This window comes from Balaenoptera physalus, assembly GCF_965194825.1.
Source record: "Balaenoptera physalus genome assembly, chromosome: 2".
NCBI lineage: Eukaryota > Metazoa > Chordata > Mammalia > Artiodactyla > Balaenopteridae > Balaenoptera > Balaenoptera physalus.
Window position 1 is genome coordinate 34,572,268 of NC_138883.1, and position 15,720 is coordinate 34,587,987.

The 15,720-nt window shown below is 49.8% G+C and overlaps 2 protein-coding genes across 4 annotated transcripts in view; one reads left to right on the forward strand and one right to left on the reverse strand.

Moving 5' to 3' along the window:
* The window catches only part of PIGH (phosphatidylinositol glycan anchor biosynthesis class H), a 12,228-nt gene extending 4,421 nt beyond the window's left edge, over positions 1-7,807 (forward strand). The window contains exons 2-3 of one of the 2 annotated variants that reach the window (XM_082451955.1): positions 3,810-3,896; positions 7,543-7,807. In XM_082451955.1, the coding sequence (XP_082308081.1) occupies positions 3,810-3,896; positions 7,543-7,545 (90 nt within the window). In that variant the 3' untranslated portion in view covers positions 7,546-7,807. Of the gene's footprint in view, positions 1-2,200; positions 2,860-3,809; positions 3,897-7,542 lie in introns of those variants that run through there. The other variant, XM_082451954.1, reaches the window with a different exon arrangement.
* Positions 3,937-15,720, reverse strand: part of PLEKHH1 (pleckstrin homology, MyTH4 and FERM domain containing H1) — a 55,786-nt gene continuing 44,002 nt past the window's right edge. The window contains exons 17-29 of one of the 2 annotated variants that reach the window (XM_082451563.1): positions 15,320-15,428; positions 14,398-14,510; positions 13,593-13,769; positions 13,146-13,243; positions 12,456-12,633; positions 11,757-11,912; positions 10,608-10,708; positions 9,657-9,798; positions 8,369-8,511; positions 8,122-8,251; positions 6,492-6,578; positions 6,047-6,193; positions 3,937-5,098 (exon numbers count right to left, since the gene is read on the reverse strand). In XM_082451563.1, the coding sequence (XP_082307689.1) occupies positions 4,937-5,098; positions 6,047-6,193; positions 6,492-6,578; positions 8,122-8,251; positions 8,369-8,511; positions 9,657-9,798; positions 10,608-10,708; positions 11,757-11,912; positions 12,456-12,633; positions 13,146-13,243; positions 13,593-13,769; positions 14,398-14,510; positions 15,320-15,428 (1,743 nt within the window). In that variant the 3' untranslated portion in view covers positions 3,937-4,936. Of the gene's footprint in view, positions 5,099-6,046; positions 6,194-6,491; positions 6,579-8,121; positions 8,252-8,368; positions 8,512-9,656; positions 9,799-10,607; positions 10,709-11,317; positions 11,913-12,455; positions 12,634-13,145; positions 13,244-13,592; positions 13,770-14,397; positions 14,511-15,319; positions 15,429-15,720 lie in introns of those variants that run through there. The other variant, XM_082451564.1, reaches the window with a different exon arrangement.

Here is a 15,720-nt window from a genome sequence, read left to right on the forward strand (position 1 = left end):
AAGTAGTACCTCTCTTCCAGGTGAGCACAGAATACTTAAGTTTCTTCTGCAAAGAAATCCTCTACCTTTCCCCTCCTCTCTGCATATCCACGGCTTCTTGTGTTCAGTAGGAATTTGAACTTCTGTTGTCAAGAGTATTTGAGGATACCTGAGTGGTATTTTTACTGAGAATTAGGATTTTAGTTATTTCAGAAATTCCTTTCTGAGGCAAATAAGGCTTTCAGAAATATTATGAATTTATACAAATTTTAGAGATAAAAACAAATATATAGCAACTTCTGCCTATAGGTCATCATTCATCTGCTTTGACTCCGTCAGTCTGCCAATACGCGATTTTACATAGATGTTATTGATCTGTACGGACTGTTATACACTATTTTGTGTCTTGTTTTTATATATATATAAATTTATTTATTTATCTGTCTATTAATTTATTTATTTATGGCTGTGTTGGGTCTTCGTTGCTGTGCGCGGGCTTTCTCTAGTTGCGGTGAACAGGGGCTACTCTTCATTGTGGTCCGTGGGCTTCTCATTGTTGTGGCTTCTCTTGTTGCGGAGCACGGGCTCTAGGCGCACAGGCTTCAGTAGTTGTGGCACGTGGGCTCAGTAGTTGTGGCTTGCAGGCTCTAGAGCTCAGGCTCAGTAGCTGTGGCGCACGGGCTTAGTTGCTCCGCAGCATGTGGGTCTTCCTGGGCCAGGGCTCAAACCCATGTCCCTTGCATTGGCAGGCAGATTCTTAACCACTGCGCCACCAGGGAAGCCCTTGCTTTTTTAATATACATATTTTCATGCATTTACAAAGTCCATTATACTTATTATTTTAAATAATTATATCATGTCAAATACCAGTTTATTTAGCTACCTCATTTGCTAGCTTTTGAAATCATGTGCAGATTGTTTTTTGTTTTGTTACAAAAAAACACTTATACAAAGACGCAGACTTACTCGAGAATGGACTTGAGGATATGGGGAGGGAGAAGGGTAAGCTGGGACAAAGTGAGAGAGTGGCATGGACATATATACACTACCAAACGTAAAATAGATAGCTAGTGGGAAGCAGCTGCATAGCACAGGGAGATCAGCTCGGTGCTTAGTGACCACCTAGAGGGGTGGGATAGGGAGGGTGGGAGGAAGGGAGACGCAAGAGGGAAGAGATATGGGGACATATGTATATGTATAACTGATTCACTTTGTTATAAAGCAGAAACTAACACACCATTGTAAAGCAATTATACTCCAATAAAGATGTTAAAAAATTAAAAAAAAAACAAAAAACTTACACAAACATGATTATAATCAATTATTTTATAGGTATAGAAAGTATTTATGTATGCAGTTAACTCTGCCTCACTGCCCTTCCTTTTTCACAAAGGATTTAAGGTAGCTAAGCTAAAATTCCTTTGCATTATAATACAAAATTATTTTATTAAAGCTTATGAATAGTTTCATAGATTTTAATCATGTTTGAGATTTGGCTCCAGAGATTGGACAACTTTACCATACTTTTGGGAATTTGTACTTGTTTTTCTGTAGTCTTGGCTAACAGTGGGTTTAGCTATTTTTTAGTTTAGTATGTAGGTAAAGGAATTTAGAGATATTAAATTTGTGTCTCTTTAAATGACAGAGACTTTTCATATTTCCTTGTAAGTACACCTATCAGTATTTTCTGTTTTAAACTATCCATCTCCTCTATTAGTCAAGTAGATACTAGATAGTGATTATGCATTGTAACGATTTATATATTTTGGGTAGCAAACTGTTATTAGATATGCTTTCCCCATATATTTTTCCCATTCTGTGGCTTTTCTTTTCATTTGGTTGTATTATATTTCATTATACAAAATAATTTTCAATGTTTACATATTAAACTGCCCTTCTTGTCTCTGAGAACTGCTTCGCAGCTTGTGATTCTTCCCAAGAGGGTCTGTCCTTGTTACTCCTCTTGCTTGCTCTTAGGTGGAAGTCATGAAATTTAGACAGATTAAAAACTGTCTTTCGAGCTCCTGCTTCCACAGTTCACCGGCTGGGATGTGGGCCTGGTTAGGGATTCCTCCCAGCAAAATGCTGTGAGGCCTGAACTTCTGAAGCCCACACCTGTACCCCCTGGTCGTGGGTGAGAGATTGAGGTTGCACATGGACACAGTACCACTAAGCACTTTACGTTCATCTTGTCTCTGCATTTCTCCCCTTTGGAATTCAGAGTGCCAAGCCCCGGCTGGACTGCTTGATTGAAGTGTACAGAAGCTGCCAGGACATCCTGGCACACCAAAAAGCCACATCAACGAGCCCATGAGTCCCAGCATTTAGGAGGCCAGTATTGTTTTCCAGAGGAGATGACTCCTAAGCCACAGTGGCTGGTTTATTTTCTGTATTTTAAACCATCAAGTGGGCACAGTCCTAGGAACCAGTATGGATGCAGTGGATCTCAGAGCCATAGAGCAGGTGCCTGGAAGCCTAACTTATTGTGTGATGTTGAGCAAAGTATTTATGTGTATTTTAGTGTTCCCCTTGTAAGGTTTTGTTTACCACCTGAGGGGAGACCTCGAAACAGTATGTCAGGAATAATGTTGACGAAGAGCACTTTGTGAAATTCCTAAGCATGTTGAAGTTTACTTTTTGTTGAAATTTGTAGAGCAAGACATTGGGAAACTGACATCAGATCTCTTGAGAAAGATAATTTTCAACTGCACAGTACCCCTGTATAAAAGTTAAGAAAAATAGCAAGCCCTTCAGGGGCTGGTCAGTAGGAAGAAGTGTCCTACAAAGACTCGTCTCTGTCCACCTAGCTCCTGTGTTCTGTACAGGGTTAATTTATGATAATTCTCTTAATAAACAGATCTCCTTCCAAAACATACACAATTGCTTGGTTCAGACAGCCGCTTTTTATTGACAAACAAACACAATCACGGCATTTCAGTCACGGATGTCAAGCACATTAATACTCTTGTTACTCAGCGTTGTCTATGGTTTCAAAAACTTCTTTTGCCAAGAGGGATGAGATAAAAGGCCAGACAGAAGTTTGACTTTGGTTTCCAGACATGTTAAAGAAGGATAAACATACATACTATAGAAGCCTTTGTTTATAAGGCAGTTTCTTCCATATAAAATTAATAAACTAAGGGAGGATTCCTGAAGGGTTGGGAAGAAGACAGGGCGGGGGAAATAGCTTGACCCCCAAATTCAGTATGAACACAGCTCCATTCTTGCTTACTTTTTCTTTGGGATTTTTTTTTTTTTTAACTCCTGGCTAGATGATAATTCCTTATTTGCCTTAGAGACACTCAAGATATTACAAAACCAGAGCTGTAACTTCTGCCTTTTACACCAGCCCTGGAGGGGTTATTCAGGAGCCTGCGGGACATGTGACATGTGACTTGTTCGAGGTAGAAATGTCTCAGCTAAATCCCAAATGCTGGGGGAAAGGCAGGAACAGAAATGGGAGGCAGCTATAAAATTGCCAGCCTGGCAGTCAAGTTCGTTTAAAAAAGGCAGACACTCTGCTGTGCTGCTTTTTTCATCATGCTTGTCAGTTTAATGGGTGAGAGAGGGGAAGCTTACAGCAGCTGAGGTGTTCAGATAAACTAGTTCCAGCCTTGCAGTTTTCACAGTGTGCAACACGCACACACTTTGCTGGGGTTAAAGGCTTGGTTCTTGGATGCTATTGCTAAATCCATATAGTTTGTTCGGCACTTTATCGAAAAATGATAAGACTGCCTTAGAGCTATGAAATAAAACTCAGTTTCTTCAATGTTGGAAAATCAGAGTATAAATGAACTCTTTCGTCTTTTTTTTTTTTTTTTCCTGTTAAGGGAGGGCGGAGACAAGATCATCTCTGCATCCAACAGAAGGTCTCACTCGGGGATGGGGGGATATTGGCATCGTCAGGAAGGCAAAAGGTGAAAGATACTTTCAATTTCTTTAACCTGATGTTCTCAGGCTAGGACAGATAACACATATGTGTGTCTGCCCTCAAACTAATTCCCAGCGTAAGTTCGCCAGAAGTCTTAAGGAGCAAATCCAGGCCCACGAGCCTGCAGGGGGTCTTCTGTTTCTGACTCATCTTTGGTGGCCTCACAGAGCAGCAAAAAGCAGAATGCATTTGCTTGGTCTTTCAAAGAGCAGGGGGACAAGCGACGACCACCTTCTCCTACAGTAGTAAGCACAGCCTTCACTGAGCCCTGTCCAGTTGTTAAAATGAGACAGGGAGCGGTCAGGTTGGACCTAGCCCCTGCCCTTGCCTGTACCCAGTTGGGCTGACGGTCCAGTGTGAGGGAGAACAGCTTCAGTCTCGGGAATAGTGCTTTGTCCTGCAGAGACAGGTGCCGCTGCCCCAGAAGGGCACCGCCGATGCCTCCTTGTTCGCACCAGGGGGAGGGGAAAGGTGAGTCTCCTCCTTTTTCTCCAGCCCTGCCAACACCTTTCCCATATGGGAAAGGAAGTCCAGTCTTAGTGAGTTCTAAGCTTTTGTTGGAGTTCAGGTGAATTGGAAATTCTAGTCCTCTCCTGTTCAGGGATGTCGGGAAAACTTCAAGTATAAATCCCTGCATGAGGACCATACACAACATAAACATATTAGTCTCCCTGAGAGTAGCAGTGCAGGAAATTCTGACTTACAGCACTGATGCCCTCAGTAACCAGTAACAGTGGGCCATCCCTATCTGTGTCTAGAATCGGGCAGCATCCAGAGCTCAGTATTCTTGTGGAAAAAAAAGAGTGGTTTTTATACTGGGTCTGGATTTTTAAAGGTTGGCCCTGAAACATTATAAGGCACCTAGAGAGTAAAGGCTTCATGGACACTGAAATACACATTTCACAGAACAACTGGGGCAGGCTGCAGGGGGCTGTTAGACCCATCACAGTAGTATCGCACCCGAGGATACATCTCTCTAATCCCAGAGGCACCAGGTGGTGGTGGGGAAAGGGGTAGGAGAAATATTCACAGCAACGTTGGCCCCTTGGCAGCACATGGAACAGAAGCAAAGAACTGTCGTCCATCCAGTTCCCATGGCTGGCAGGCAGCAGGCGGGTTGCGGGGCGGGTCCACAGCTGTGGAGCAGTGGTTCATGTAGCTGGCCATGATGAAGGTCACCTCTGCAATCTAAGGAGAGAAGGAGAAACAAAGGAATTGAACACTGGCTTTGGCTTGAATCCTGGCTGTCTCACTCACTAGCTGTTGCACTGGTTATATAAGCTTCCTGGGCTTCAGTTTGTCCCTTAAATTAAAATACCCACCCGGGAGGAAATGTCCAAAGGGGATCGTTCCTGTGGGCTCGGAGGCCTAGTGAAATAGGCGTCTGGAGGTCCTGAGGTGCCCAGTACCTCCTGAGGACAGGAGGGCCAACATTCCGCCCTGGTTGTCTCCAAGGCAAGGCAAGGCAGCCTCCCTGGAGGAAAGGGTCTGTATATCCTCTCCTTCGGCAGGGACAGTATTGAAAGGAGGAGGTGGTTAGGCAAACTCCAGCTTTAGGGTTAAAACAACAGGGTTTCCAGTTGCTCAGAAGGGAGCCAGGAACTATAAATCAGAACTTTGGTTTCAGAGTCTCTGCAGTTGTTATTTTTGCATCAACATTTCCTGTACTGAGTAGGAACAAGGCCCTTAAAGTGAACAGTTCCTAGGACCTCCTTCAAGACCCCAGGGAAGGGGGAGCATGTTCAGACTGTCCCACTTGTGACCGGTGCCGGGACAGCAGAGCCCAAGGCAAGGTGAGAACACTTGGGCCTGCTGCAAGGACGAGAGCAGCAAGAGGGCCCCCATTCAAGCCTGTCCGGTGCTGTGGCTGACAGAACAGAGGAGGGTAACGTGAGGAGCGCAGAGTAGCTGGACCAGAGTGAGTTTCTTCTCCCGCCAGCCCCTCCACCTGCCACCTCAGCTGTGACTGCAGAGACGCCACCTGAACCCTCTGGGGTACTGATGATAGGGCCAAAAGTTTCATTTGGGGCAGGGCCCTTCTAGAGTACTGTCATAACCCCAGTTTCCTTTCTAAGCTCCGAGCCCATCTCATCAGACCACAGCAGGGTAAAATGTTTTAGCAGCTTCCAGACCCACCTTGGGAGCAGCCATCCGGAAGATCAACTTCTCAATGTGGCCTTTTCCAGAGCTCTGGTCTGAAATGGATCTAATCACAAGCATGAAGTCATCCCGGTAGCCACCAAAGGTCATCACTGAAGAGTAGGGATAAGTGACGTGCACTTGCTGTGGGGAAAGATCCAGTTAGTTGTGGAAAAACTTTCCACCTGCCTCCTGAGCTAGGAGCCAGCATGCCCAGTCTCTTCCAGACCAGGAAGGGAGAAGTCTGAAGTGGTCACACTTTGGAGATCTACATTTTGAATGTCTACAAGCTGTGTCTAGACTAGAGGACAGCGGTACTTGGGCAGGGGGTGGGGGAAGGAAAACCGTGGTCACTTAGCTCAGCCCTTTGAGTCCAGAGAGAAGAAGAAAAGACTGTTCAGGAGAAGGAGGGGTCAGGAAGCCAGCCCTCATCCTCCCGTACCATAGTGTTGTGGTCCAGAACGCTGACACCATCCTCATTCACGGCAATCCACACCAGACTGTTCTCCTTGGAAGACAGCTGTGCAGGCTGGGGGAACAGGAAAATCTCATCAGACATCCACAGCTAGGGATTCTGAACCACTAGAGCTTTCTGAGGAAGAAGGCACATCCAGGGATCTGCTAGGCAGTGATTTCCAACTTTTTTCTTTTGGAAGACGTAGAAGATGGTATTTGTACATCATGCTGGAGTAAACAGGCTGCTCGTGGCAGGAGGCACCTGGCTTGGGGCTCTGGCCACCTACTAACAACCCCGAGTATCACTTTCTTGTAGTACCTATAGCCCATCCTGCCATGGTACAGAACACAGTACACTTTGTTCCTGTTCCAGAACAGAGGCCAGCCCTGGCTGTTCTGTCACAGGCATGGAGAACAGGCTGTTTTTTCCTGGCTTTCAGAAACTGACAGCATTCCACCCACAGGCCCTCCTAAGTGCAAGCTGCATCTTGCTTCAACCAATTTCCTAGGGACTATAAAATAATTAGGAAAACAATAATGCAAGGGCTTTAGGCCCTACCAGGGAGAAAAATGACTATTTGGTGGATAAGTCCTAGAATGACTAATTTTCACTGCCAGGGCTGCAGTAGGGCAATCTATATTTCCTATCTCTCCTACCCTGGGGAGGCTAGGGAGAGAGGTGGACATGTCCCTTTTTTCAGGAGCTTCTTCCAAACTTCCAGACTAAGTGGGTCCCCATGTTATATGCCTTTATAACACCCCTGTACTTTTCCTTCATGGCACTTGTGACAGCTTGTAAAAAAATTATATATATTTTATATATACATATATTTAGAAAGAGAAAGTGTATGTGTGATTATTTGATTAGTGTGTACCTCCCCCACTAGATGGGAAGCTCCATGAAGGCGAGGACGTGTCTGATTTGCTCACCTCTTGTCACCTCAGACAACTAGCACAATGCCTGAGATACAGTAGGAGCTCAACAATTCTTTGTTGAATGAGTGAGTGAATGTCTGTTGTCTAATCTGTACCCTCAGTGAACAGGGTCATGATCCAGCTTCGAGGATAGGACACTCTGTGTGATTACGTACGAAGTTTCAGGCACACCAGATACCCAGTGAAGAAAAGTTCCAGCTGAAATTACTTTTGGCCACCTGGCCTTCAAGCAGGAGAAATTAACTGGTGCCTGAGTAGTCAGATCCCCCTGTGGCTGCACCAGGTCAGCAGAGATGTATTTGTTTAGGTTACACGTTGTTCTTTCAAACTTCTTTTAAAATAAGAACATTCTCAAGAGGAACATCATATCAAGTCTGAACTGTGTTGTGAATTAGTTGACCCTATCTTTTTTTTCAAGGGTAGGATTGGGAAAGAAGTCAATAAAGGAAAGTTAAGGATCACCCAGAAATAACCCTGGCCCGAAAGCAATGAGTCACAACTGCTCTGGACCAGGGAAAGCTGGAGTAGGCAAGAAATGGGTGGAAAGATAGTGACCCCTAGTGGTTGCGGGTGGGCGCTGCAGACTGAACTGGCTCAAACCTGACCGAATCCAGGAGAAACTTAGGGAGCTCCTGAGGGTGTGGTAACCACTCCTTCTGCTGGAAACCGTCCACACTTACCTGAGCAGCAAAGAGCTTAGCACCAAAGAGGGGCCATTTCCGGGCCACTGTCAGGTAGATGCGGATGCACTCAGGAGAGGAGCAGCCTTGCAGTGCTGCCCACTTTGTGGTCAGCTGATCTGCCAGGTGCCTGGTTTAGACGGATGGAGAGATATGGTGCCATGTTTCTGTTGCAGCTCTGAGGTTTTCCCCAACTCTGCAGCCCATGCCTCCCTACGGTGACTCCCTGCAAGACCTTGCAGCCTACCTCAGCTGTTCCAGGGGGGCCCCGTGTCTGTAGCGCCTTGGGTAGAACCTGTCTAGGACCTGCTGGAGGTGATGCAGAGCCTTGGCAGGGGGTGTGCCCCCAGGTCCTGGCAGGATGGGCTTCTCCAAGTCCCCATACTCTACCTGTGGTAGAAGCACACAGAGGGACAAATCAGGAATTTGGATGTGAATGGGGTGGGGGCCTGCTGAGAGAGGTGAAATCATTATTTCATTCCTTTATTGGTGAGGTGTGAATGGATGTGAAAAAACACTTCTTGTGAACAGACAGACCCTTTATCTCAAGTTTCACAGACACTAGAGAAACAGCCTTAGGGTCCTAGAATATTAGAGATTGTCTAGATCAACTCTCCTTTTGCAGCTGAGGTCAAGTGCCTTATCCAAAGACACAGTTAATTAGTGGCAGACAAGGGAAAACACTATAGAAATTCTGGCTTCTAATCCAAAAATATGGGATACAGGATTGAAGATTCTACAGATCCTTCAGTAGAGCTGACTGTTCCAAATGTGGCCATTAGAGTCAGATACTTGGCTCAAATCCCAGCTCTGCCATTTACCAGCTCTGAAACCATGATCAGGTTAAACTCTGTGAGCTTCAGTTTACTCATCTATAAAGTGGGGGTGAGAACTAAATAGGGTACTACATATAAAATGTTTTGCACAGGGCTCTCTACAGCATACTCAATACATGTTTATTGTATTAAAGGCCAACTGTTATTATTTCCCCCTCCTCTCCAGCTTGTAGATCCAGACTCTTTCTTATGGGAACCATGAAGGTATCCCAGATTCCTTTGGCAAGACAGCCTCCTAAAGGTAATAGGGAGAAGAGTCAAAGTCTGAATGTGTGTTCCTTTTCCTAGTTCTCATTACAATGTTTGACAGCTGTAAGTACACACTTAACCACATACATTATATGACGTACATTATCTAGGAATTATACTTAGTACAACCCTGTAGGGGCAGGCAGGGAGGTATTTTTGTTTTCGGTATACGAAAAAGGGAACTACAGCATAGACAAGTGAAGTGACTTGGCCAAGATCTCATAGCGGGAAGGTGGCTAGGATTCAAACCCAGGCCCCTGGTTTCCACGCCCAGAGTTCTGCACGTAGCCTGGATCTGCAGTGAGGCACTCTGCTGGGTAAGGAGTCAGCAAGGCCGCCCTCTCTGGTACCTCAGGACTCGCAGAATCTCCTGTTTCCGCCTGTGTGGTGCATTCCACCTGTGAGTCCAAGACGTCTCCTGACCCTCCTGGGGTCTGGACAGAACCTTACCTGGGCCATCAGTGCAGCCATCTCCAGAGCCAGCTCCTTGTTGACAGGAAACCTCCCTGCCACTATCTCTGCGCTAGTTTGGGAGGCAAGCAGCAGGCGCTCTCGCTCTGTCTCCCCTTTGACTTGACTCCGAAAGTACAGCCTACAGGGGAGAGAGTGAGAAGCCAGGGCTCAGCTGGGATCCCAAATGGATGAAGCTGTCTCTGCATCTGTTTATCTTGATTTCCAAAGAAAGAAAGAAACTACTCTTTTTATACCATTTGTGAGCCTGTTTTCCACTGCCTCCAGAAAAACTTAACCAAGCATGACACAGAGCAGATAGAGGGCCATCAGGTCCCACAGCAACAGTAGCACGTGGTCAGTTCTGAATTCACTGTTAAGACTTACTGGATTTGGTGGGGGGAATCTGGTACCTGGAATCATAGCTTATTAGGAAACTGAATGAGTTAAGATTCCAAGAGACTAATGGAAATCATCTGCCTGGAGACATACTGGGATGGAATTTTCTTAGTCAAATTGGTATTAAGTCAGGATTTCTCCTTCTGTATTTCCTGGAATTGGTATAGGAGCAATTTATTCTTTAGTCTTAAATATCTAGTGCTCGGACAAAATCTTCCTCTCCTGATGTAACACATGCAGCCACCTGAGGAAGTTGGTCTGTTTCGGGGGCAGGGGTGTGTGTGTGTGTGGGTGTGGGTGTGTGTGTGGGTGTGGGTGTGTGTGTGCGTGCATGTGTGAGTGTGCAGACACAGTACAGGGACGCAGAGCCTGAGCTGTCCAGGGTCTCACAGAGGCCAGCAGAGCCAGCCTGGGCCTCCAGCTACTGACCAGCGGGCAGTGTTATATCTCTGGGCGCCCTGCCTGTGCAGGACAGGCCTCCAGCTGGGGGAGTGATGAGTTGCACCCCAGCGGCAGCCCTCATGCTTGGTCCCCCTTGGCGGTGCCCAGGACCTGTTCTTGTACATCAGCTTCACGACACGTGTGCCACCCTCAGACTTTCCGGAGTGCAGCTCCTTCAGGGCTTGTTCCCACTTGGAGATGGCATCGCAGATCTGCACGAGGCAAAAGAGGAAAGTCAGAAAAGCCCCTGATGAAGGGAACAAGGTCCAGTCAGGGCTGGACTCGGGCAGAAGCGGGGCAGAGTTGAACGACTGTCCTCCATCAGGAGGCTGACCCGCAGGGCCTCCTGCTCCCAGGACCCAGGGTGCCTGCGGCTTTCTCACAGACAGAGGTGTAGCTCTGAGCATGGCGTGGGCAGCAAACCATGGAATGCTGCCGCCATTGCCTGGACATCTGAGGCGGCCTCCCAGAGGCTAGGCAGGCCCCAGTTCAAAACCACGGCCCGTTATCACCGGCTCCACTTCCCTCCCACCAACCGCCATTCTCTTCAACAAATATAACCGGAGGCCTACTGTGTAACAAAGCCTTACAGATGCCCGGGCATAGTTTTTCCAGGCAATGGTAAAAGACAATAGGAGCCTTTGCCCTGTCACCATAAAGAAAGCAGAAACTGCAGCCAAAACCCTCATCCTCATCAAGTGCTCCAGCACATCCCACAAACACCCAGCATGCCCCGCGGCTCTAACCCCAGACCCTAATGCAACACAGGGCTCGAATCCCACTCAAGGGCCTTTACGCACAGAAGTACCACAAGGATCTACCTCTTTAAAGTTGGTGGAACCTGTAAGCACAGCACGGGCCCTGGCAGACTGGGTAAGAGTGAGCTGCCAGCGTACAACACGACATCTGCTGGGTCCAGGCGTACAGTTGTCCATCTACGCACGTGTGTACGAAACTGGCAGCAGGCCCTGCCCGGGGGGCGCTGCTGCTGAGAAGTGCCTCCCTGTCCTTCCTACCCTGAGCTGGGAAGCGGCTTTTCTTCTGGAAGCTGAACAGCCTCTCAAGGGAGGGAGGGAGGGATGTGGAGATCTTCTCTCCAGAGACAAGGGCACAGATGACTTTTCTCTGCCTATATGGGCACATTTTAAGATGGCACAGAAATGCTGGCCTCGGGCTCAGCCCCAAACAGGCTGGGAACACAAAATCCTGAAGACCGAGGTGGCTCAGGAGGAAGCTCAGTCGGCTTACGGGGACCATCACCTTGACGCTCCCCTGCAGGCAGTGTTCCAGGTCCCTGCCAGAAGGGTCGTCCGTGAAGAGGGCGAAGCCAGAATGGGAGGACTTCCTCATGCCCGTCTCCTGGTTCAGCCGCTGGAGGAACTCGTCAACTGTGGAGGAGCCGTCAAAACCGACCACCTGCCGGGAGAGGGGACCTCCTGCGAGGGGCCCACGGGGGCTAGTGGAGGGGTCAGGGCCCGGGAGGTGGAAAGGCATGGCTGAAAGGAGCAAGGGTGACGGCAGAGGCCAAAGAAAGCTGGTTTCCACGTGCAGAGGGCGAGTGCTTAAGGGAGGAGCCCGCCCACCGTAAACTGAAGTCCCACATAAGCTCCGTTCCTCCTTTGCTGTCACTCTTTGGGAGGCCCTTTCCCATGCCACTTTCTTGGTCAGTGTGTCAGCTTCCCTGTTCACGTAGTGGGTTCAAAAGATCCTCTTCCCAGGCCCCAAAGAGTGAAGCACTTTTGTGATTCAAGCTCTGTACTCCCTCCACACTGGCACGAATGGCCCCCCTCGCTCCCTGCACCCCAGGCCCATCCTTTGGCTGGTCTGCCTGTTAAGATCTGCTGGGCCTAAGGAGGCTTAGCACCCACTGGCCCAAAGGTGTTCTCCTCTGGGATGGCAATATGAGAAGACTCAGCACAGGGAGCGCGGCAGCCTTGTCACCTGTAGGTCCCTCGTCACCTGGTAAGTCCCGTTGGCGAAGTGCACGGGGATGCTGAAGGGCAAGGAGTGGTGGAAGGGGTTCCGCAGCAGGATGGACACCACCTCCATGCGCGACGGCCTGGCCTCCCGCTCCCCAGTCTGCAGCGTCCGCTCCACTGCCCGCTGGCAGTACGTGGCGTACTGGCCCGTCTCATTTCTAAAAAGACAGGTGAAGGAAGAAAGGAAAACCGGGAATCCACTCATCCCCACCACCTTGACAGCCTGGTTCCCTACCTACACGTAACCTATAGGACCAAACCTGCAGCCGGAAGGCTGTGACACGAGCCCCAAAGACTGGTCTGGGGTGTTAATTTGTCATTCGGGGCCTATCTGCTGCAGGTTGCTGGCACGGATATTTTCTGCAGAAGCCAGAAAACATGGCAACAGAGAATGCAAATCTGGGGATGATTTGGGGGCACTGTAGCTCCACATAAGAGCCCCCACTAAATACCCACACACACGTGGATTGGTGTGCAGAGCGTGCCCAGATCTCCGCGTGCCCAGATCTTCACGTGCCCATCTGCGTACATGGTGATGGGCAAAGTCTACATGACCACTGTGCAAATCCCAGAGGGCGGGGCGATCCGATCCATCCTAGTCTCCCCTGCGTCCCTCCGGATCATGCCAGTCGGTAGTGCCAGAGTGGCAGAGGAAACGACGTGCACTCACCGGGGATCTGCGTGGCGCTGGAGCTGCTGTTTGACGTACCAGAGGAAGTGGTGCTGAGGCAGGAAAAGCGGGGCACACAGAGCCAGGAGCTGCCAGCACTGCCGGGGGGAACAAGTAATGTGGGCTGAGCGCTGGGTCCGCCGTGCCACCGCCATCGCAGTCCTGAGCTACAGAGCCTTCACCACCCTCTCCGAACCGCAGGCCCCAGCCTTCTGCAGGCACCAGGATGGCCAGCCAGGCCGGGCTTTGTGCAGAACCGCAATCACACAATCTGACTGTGTGCAGACATCCAGAAGGGGAACAAAGAAGGCAGCGGGACCTGGGCAGCTTTGAGTACGGAAGCCGCCTGCTGGCTGCCAGGCTCAGTCACCTCCTTCCACCTTTCCCACGTCCTGGGCAGCCCTGGCTGACGGCTCCCGTCGGCCGTTCCGCCCCAGGGACGCCCACCTGCATGAGGGAGCACTTCTGTGGCGGGCGGCAGCTGGTCTGCTTCATGAGCTGGCAGTACAGCTCGCTCTGCAGCTCGGGGTGAACCAGGCAGACCTGCAGCGCGGTCTGGGCCAGGGACACGTGGTAGTCCACCGAGGCCGCTTCCACGGGCACGTTGATGAAGAGTTGGCACGACTGCAGGGAAATGACAGTGGGCACAGGTAGACTGACAGCCCCCTGATTATCGTCCTCTGTGACAGGGGACAGACTGGGCCGTCCCCCCCCAGGGCTCAAGGAAGGCTCTGGTTCACTGCAGACAGCCCTTTCTAGGAGGGAGCATCGTTACTGCTCGAGAATGTCTATGCTTACTGAGAAGGCTACTTTGGGATAGGATCTTTCCTTTAAATGTTTCCATTACATAAGCAAGACATATTCATTTTTTAAAAAGATAGAATATCCAGAGGGGAACAAAGAATATTCTAAAGTAGGCCAGAATCTCCCAGGTCCAGAAGCAACATAAACCTGCCCTCTCGCGCTGTTCACTGCAGGAGGAGGGCAGCTCTTCGTTTCGCTAATGCTCCCCAGGGGCCCACGAATGAAGTCCCAGAGCTTCCAGCCTCCCTGCCAGAAAGGACATGATGGGAACCCCGAGGGACTTTCTTTCCCTTCCTCTTCAGATCCCTCCGGGAGCTCCCCCCTAAACTGCACAGGTCTTCTCCACCCTGGCATCACCGTGGTGGGAAGCACTGCTCTGGGCAGAGCCTGGGCACAGGGCAAGGGCGCCGCCAACAGTCCGCGGGCCTGGGCTCAGCTCCCACTTTACCTTGAAGAGCTTGACAGCCTCCGTCTGCAGGGCCTCGGAGGGCAGGGTGGTGAGGGAGGTGTACAGCCCGTCTTTGCTGTAGCACAGCATGGGGTGCCTCCAGAGGGGGGAATCTGCCCGGAGCACAGCACCAGAGAGCAGCGGCCGTTACCACTGAGGAGGGAACTCGCCTCCCCCGCACCCCGACCCTGATCTCTGGGGAAGACAGTGCTTTCACAGTCGGGACACATGGGCTGTGCTGGATTTATATGCACAGAGTGTGGGCTGTGCACTGCATTTATTCAGCACACTCACAAGCATGGCTTACAGGAAGGCGGCTACTGCTTTGCCCGTGGGGCTGCAATAGGGGTGAACGTCCAGTGCAAGGCGTGGACATCGGAGTGCAAGCGTGCGTGTGCAGGGGAGGGCCTCTCCCTGCAGCGCTAGGTCTGGATAGAGGAGCGTATATCAGCCTGGAACAAACAAGCCTCGGAGCAGCAGTAAAGCAGTGTGGGTTCTGGGTGCCCTTGGATCCTCAGGGTCCTGAGAATCAGTAGCAAAATAAAAACCCCAAAATGCCCCAGGCTTAGTTAGCCTGGTCCTAACTTGGGCTTCATTTATTAACAAACTCTAACTATAGATTAACCAGCCGCCTTATTTCCTCAACCCTCTGCCCAGCCAGCAAGGTTGCAGTGAACAAAGTAAAACATTGACCAAGTCACCGGAAAGTCTGCTCCCCACACAACTCTCCCAGATACTGAGTGGTCTCCTAAGTATCCTCTCCAGAAACAGGGGTCCTGGAGCTCGGGACGGGAATGCCCTTCTGTGGCTTAGAAGGTTTCCAAACAGCTTCTGGGTACAGTAGTGCTTTCTTTGGGTTCCTGACCAACAGTTACCCAGCTGCCCCCCTCCAACCCAGCAGTGATGGCCACCCTCGCCTTACCTGGGTCTCCCTCACCGTCCATCAGCTTTCCAATGAGCTGCTCATAGGCAGTGCCCACCTTGGCACTGCTGCCACCTGCAGCCACTGTGAGGTGGTAAAGCCACGTATCCTGGAAGAGGATGGAAAGCCACCTGATGGGGCTGGGCTGGGGAAGAATGGAGGCAAGAGCTCCAAGGGAGCCTCCCCGAAGGGGCCAAGCCCAGGGTGAGGGTCAGCCTGTCTGGTTGGCACAAGTCAAGGCCACCGGTGCCTAAGAGGAAAGACTTGGGATCGGCTGAATGTGAACCCAAGTTCCTAAGCTTGTGGTTCCCTCCATCTCATGGCCCCAGTGAAGAGATGTTGGTCACTGGGAATGGATTCAATACAAGGAATATTCAGGAAATACTAGTTGCCAAAATGTC